This window comes from Chamaea fasciata, unplaced genomic scaffold, assembly GCF_029207755.1.
Source record: "Chamaea fasciata isolate MVZ Bird 193981 ecotype frontalis unplaced genomic scaffold, bChaFas1.0.hap1 SCAF_3, whole genome shotgun sequence".
Taxonomy (NCBI): Eukaryota; Metazoa; Chordata; class Aves; order Passeriformes; family Sylviidae; genus Chamaea; species Chamaea fasciata.
Window position 1 is genome coordinate 36792657 of NW_027094088.1, and position 6021 is coordinate 36798677.

General features: G+C 46.1%; 1 protein-coding gene across 3 annotated transcripts in view; it reads right to left on the reverse strand.

Moving 5' to 3' along the window:
- Positions 1 to 4595, reverse strand: part of ZNF318 (zinc finger protein 318) — a 32014-nt gene extending 27419 nt beyond the window's left edge. For all 3 annotated transcript variants that reach the window (XR_010719974.1, XR_010719973.1, XM_066178612.1), the window contains exon 1: positions 4217 to 4595. Coding sequence is in view for 1 of the 3 variants with exons in the window: in XM_066178612.1 (XP_066034709.1) it covers positions 4217 to 4582 (366 nt within the window). In the remaining 2 variants the exon portion in view is untranslated. The remainder of the gene's footprint in view (positions 1 to 4216) is intronic.
- Positions 4596 to 6021: the final 1426 nt, after the last annotated feature.

A 6021-nucleotide genomic window follows, 5' to 3' on the forward strand; every position in this document is an offset into this window, starting at 1 on the left:
CACTACATTTTATTCTAAAACATAGCACTGGAATAGAGGAATGATCAGAGTTAAGGGGAGTTCCATAAAAAAGAGATGAGAATGCCTAAAGACAGAGATACTTGATTTGCTTTTTTAAAAACAACACAATATAGATTCTGCTTAACACGAAGCAGTGAACCAGCTTCAGTTCTGCCAAACCAGTCATGCACTGCACTCCGCTTTTACTGCTGAAAACTGCAGACGCAAGCAGCAGGTGCACTGAATTCTCTGCATCCACCCAGAGAACGTCCAGTAGGTTCAGCTCAATCCTCCAAGAGATCAAAAGAATAGTACACAATCTCCAACAAAAGCAAAAGAATTCCCTTAAATTTACCTAACAAAATCCACTTGCTGCACAAATCTGTACTAGAATCCATTGTGCATATAGCCTTATTCTAAGGTAACATGTTAGTGATTTCTCTTTTGTTCCATTAAGCTGATTAATGGAACATTTATCAGAACACACTTTAATTACTTTTTAAGAGCAACTGTCTTGTCCAGCACAACATGATCCTGCAACAGCCTGGCTGAGATAAAACATATTCAAGGTGCATGTGTCTCATACAAATACATTCTGAAGGCTCACTTGTGCCCATTGAAACACTGAATTTTGAGGGCTGCCTCAAGAAATTACTGTCTTCAAGGCCATCTTGTCATCGAAGCTGCGGGCATATAGATGACAATAACCTCCACTGAAGACAGAGAAGTGATTGATGATTACATCTCAGAACAAACTCTGGACAAAGGAAAGAAATAGTTTACATTAAGAATGTTTGGATTGCTTATGACTGACCTCTACAAATTGCCCAGAGACAGCAGTTAGGGAAGAAAATATTTGAACCTAATGATTTTTATTTTTTTTAAAATTGGAGAAATTCCAGTTTTAAAAGGTTTTTTTATCTGGAGCACTGAACACTACCACTAGTCATACCTATGTGTGCACTGCCCTGCATTTTTCTCCCTTCCTGTTCTGTCACCTAAACCACAGTTACCACTACCACATTACTGAACAGGTTGCATACCTGTTTGTCATTTCTCCATTCTCTGTTGACCCCACATGCTCCAGTCCTGTAATCTCAGCCAATTTTCTTACAAGAAAGCAAAGAAGCTAAAACAAAACCTTTAAAAAGAACAAGTACGCAGGTCAGCAGGGATAAATAAAAGCAGCATGTGTCAGCCTTGCAAGAACAAATAAAAGTCTGCCAAAATCTCTCACTATAAAGCTCTGACCTTCCTCTCCTCGATTACATTTCTCACTACTCACCCCAAACCTTTGCTGTCACTCCACTTTTTTTCCAATCACCAAAGTTTTCCTCAGCTATTAAGAAACTAACAACATCCCTATTTACAACATCCAATACATGGCTCCACTGCCAGCATGCCAGTTATGCACAACAAAATGTGCAACAATGCAGTAACCTGGAAATGCGTGTACTCCATCTCATTAATAATAATAAATTATCACAACGACAAGAAACCAAACTAAAACAATTCCCAGAATCAAGAAAATTTAGTAAGAAATCTCCAAGACTGCTCCTTTCATACTTCCATTCATATGTAGGACAGAGAAAATAACCTGGAACTTGTACTCAAATATTTTCTCCATTTCAACCCCATGCCCTTATCCCATCAGAGTCCTCATTCTATATACTACATCTCCCACCCTTATGCATATACTCCCCTCTTTCAAGTTCTCTTTTCTTGTTGCAAATTAAATGCCTCTTCCTCAGGCTTCTGAATTCATGTCCTTTCAGTAATAGGTCCAAAATCCCACTTATTAATATATTTGTGTAACTCTCCACGTCTGCATATTTTGTATTATCACGCTTCTAAAGAGAGAGGGTCTTAAGTCATAAAACTCTAAAAACTTTACTAAAACTTTACTCCAGCTAGTCATGATAACCGAACATATCTGCTGTCTGCTATGTTTCCATCACATTTAGTTCCACTCTTTGGAAAATGACAGCATAATCCCAGTTTTATCTTTCTCTAATTAATGCTACTTTTGTAAACAGTAGTTCTAGAAAGTAAAACAAACCTACATATGTATTTTATGCTTTGTAACATCACTTTTGAAGAAGTAGTGTCACTTGTCAGTCAAACATCTGTTAGGGGGCAAAAGATTCCATCGAAAAAATGTGGACGTTACACTCTAAGAATTACTTACACTGAACTTTAGCAAACGCAAGAATCAGCACAATATAAGTTGAAGAGGTCTATTTAATTATCTCAAGATCTCTTATTGTGATAATTGCTTCCTACAGAAGGACTTTCCTTAAATGCAGTAATCCTGTAAATAAACAAAAAATCCATTTGGCTCATCAGTACAGCATTAGCTAACCTGCTAACGCCTAATTTCTAGGATTAATAGTTTTTCAAACCTTCTCTGAAGTTAGAATAGACAAGAAAAATATCATTGATCCGTAACAATTCGCTGAGATGACTGATTTAACCTGAGCCAGGAGGGTGTAAAATAACACCAGAAGAGCAGTGTTTGTCAAAAAGTAATGTTTGTGTAAAATGGACATTTTTGGTGGCCTACCCCCCCATTAAAGAGGGAATGGGAGGCTTCTATTCAAAACTCCTAGATCAAATTTCTCCAAGTCTGAACCACCGACACAGTCAGCATTGAAAGTTTTGTTACAGCCAGCACAGATTCACAGCCTATTATCGATACAATGAAATGGGAGACTGAGTGATAGTGAAGTCAGTTTAAGAAAGTTCTATCCTGTATCCCAGGTTGCCACCCATCAGTTATGAACATGCAACTTCCCATCAAGCCACTACGCAAACTGACATGAATCAGAGAGAAGAACATTTCCTTTTTAAAAGCTACTTATTTTCATCATGGATGTTACTAGTAACGCAGTTTGCAAGGGTACCACACAGGAAACTAAGGAGGATGGAGATATGGGTGAAATACCACGTGAAAACAAATGGCCAGAGGCAAGTTTCTTAGCCTGGCTTAGCTTAACTGTCAAAAACAACATTATCTTCCTGCATCTCCAGGACAGCTCACCTTTCAGTAAGAAATAACACCAATACCTGAATTTTAATGCCTCTACAATCACCTGTGGCCTCTTCTATGGCTGCAGTTCTAAAGAAATCCGGTAAGAATCAGTATCACCAGGAGAAAGGGCAATCTCCATTCCCTCTTGGGAGTCCCATCAGGCAATGAATGAAAAGATAACACGCGTTTGTAGGACTGACTTTCAGCTACACTGTTTCCTCACATCAGCCCACCCTGCAACTCACAAATCCACGCCTGAGCACACGGGAGAGGGCAGAACATACTGCAAAGCAAGAGGAAAAGGCGAGTATATCGTTCTTTCCAACTGTGTGTGTGCTGGGTTGAGTGACCATGCAACCACTGCCTAGAATACCCCAGTGTGAAAATCTCTTCTTTCACGGTAATACAAACGCACAACGAACTTATCACACTCCACAGCTCAGAGTCACCAGACAAAACAATCACTGCACCAAGGAGCAAAAAGAGAAAACCTAAGTGAGCGAATCCCGCTCACGCAAAAAATAAAAGACTTCACACTTTGATTTATGACGAAGGTGTCTCCACCCAAGATGCCATCCACTACAGATGCCAAAACTGAGCTCCACATGCCCAAATCAGACTTTGCTAAGACAAAATGAGAACACTGGAACACCCTGTGCACAGTCCCAACTACAAAGCAGCGTCTACCAAAGAATACCTCTCAAAGATATAAATCAGTAACAGTCCTCTTTGTACGCCCGCCGTGACAGCAGGAAGAATTCAGACAAAGTACTCATTCAACATGCCGTCTAAAAAGTTATGGTCTCGTAAGTTAAACGGTATTTATGCACTAACACAACCCAATGTGTTAAATGGAGGAAAACGACTAGTTACATCCTCTGCCGTAGCGAAAAGACAGCATCAGCTTTGAACCTTCTTTAAAATGGCTCTAGCCAGTAAGACAAATAAAAATACAATAGAAACTAGTGGGAAAACATCACTTTAAATGGAAATCGCTTTTTTTTTTTTTTCATTTGTCTGTCTAAGGAATAGGGGGGAAATTGCCGCTCTCCCTCCGCACAGGGAGAGCCCGAGGCCGGTGTAATTTTGCAAGGACCTCAGCGCGCCAAGTTTGGGCTTCTGACAGCCCCCCGGGCGAGGGGGCAGGACCCACACCGAGCCCGCTCCGTGCACGGCAGTATTTACCCGGCTGCTGCCGCCGTCTCCGTGCTCGCTGCCCCGGCGGCCCCGGGGCCCGCCGAGTCCCGCTCCTCCCGGCGGCGATGGCAACCTCCGGCTGCGGTGCGGCGACGGGGACCGGCGGCAGGGCCCGCGGTGGCCCGATGGGGAGCGGTGGCGGCGAAGCGGCGGCGGACGGGGCGAAGCGGAGCGCGGCGGCGAGGCGGCGGCGCAAGCGGCGGCAGGCATCGCCGGGGGAGGCCGGCCGTGGCCTGGCCCCGGCCCCGATGCGCTGAAACGGGAGGCGCGGGACGCCGACGAGCCGCCCTCCTTCAGCCGGTGGGAGGAGGACGAGGACGAGGGGCCGGAGCGGCCGCTGCTAGAGCGGTACATGATGGCGCCGGCGGCCCGGGGGTCCCGCGGCTCCTCCGGACCGCCCCCCCTCCGGCGTGCGCGCCCCCCGCCGCCCTGCGCGCTCCCGAGCCGGGCGGGGGAGGCGGGAGCCCGGGCGGGCGGGGGGGGGCGGTGCCTGGGGACGCCCGCACAAAATGGCGGCCGCCGGCGGCCCCGTCACGTCTGGGAGGGCGGGAGTCGGGAGATGCGGCTGCGTTCGGTAGCGCGGCGTTTCTTTGATTTTCCGCGCTTCGGTCCCCGGCGGCCGTGACTGGGGCACGCGCGGCTTTGTGGGTTTTTTGTTTGGGATTTTGTGTCGTTGTGTTGGCTTGCTTTTGTGGTGAAGCTTTTCGTTCCCCCCCTACCCGCACACACGCACTGTGCTGTGGAGCTGGTCGGTACGGGTGTTGTCTTCAAGCAGAAGTGTGCTCGCAAGCGATCCTTTCCTGGTGCTGAGGCTGAGCCTCCAGCTCAGAAAACTCCTGAACAGTGTCCGTGCTCTTGGCTGCCGGGAGCAGGGATAGCAGGGAAGGAAATGGCTTCCCGCCTGCTCCCTCTCCTACCTGCCCGCCTGCTGCCCACCGCGCTGACGGCGGGACAGCGGCTGGGACAGCTTCGGCTCTCGTGCGACGGAGGAAATTTTCCTCTTACTTGGTGCTGGGGGCTGTCTCCGGAGAGGAAGAGGGTTTTCAGTTAACTTAAGATGGGCTAGCGGTCAAAAGAAGTGAAAGCAGATGTTATAAATGATAAGCCGAATCCGTGAGTTAAAAATATTACTAACAAAATTTATTGATACGAACCAAAAGTCAGTAATTTTAGAAATAGAAAAACCTCGATGAAACCACAACCAAAGCTCAGTTCCGATCCCGGGAGTCGGCGCTGGGTGTACCGAAGATCCTGCCCCTATGGCACAGAATCCCCCTTTGGTTGGCAAATTCGGACTGTGCAGGGCCCCATTTTTAAACAGTTTTTGGCTTGTGCAACCGATTACTTCATTGGTTCTTTGTGTAATATGGTCTTCGAGTCATACTGTTATGGTTTCCTTTTTGGATGTGAATTCGGCGAATAGTTTTTCCGGGGAGACATAAAATTATGTCTGGTTTTACTGGAGCCAGGTATTGAGATGTATGTCCCTGATGAGGTTGGGATAATGGATATGGGGTGCTGAGCGCTTGGCCCATGGCCGATGATGGTGGTGCTCAACTCCATCACCCACGGGTGGTGCCTTCCTTTCTTTCGCTGAGGGGTGATTCTCTGCTATTCGGCCGAGGAATGTCTTCCCGGAACCCTGCATTCCTTAGGCTTAAAACATTATACAGTAACACACAAACTAACTCTATATAGGTTTATAAAGTATCATAAAAAGAAAACACGAATTAATCCTACAATATCTATCACACTGAGAAATGAAGGTTCTCCTAAAACCCTTCCGCTTTGTT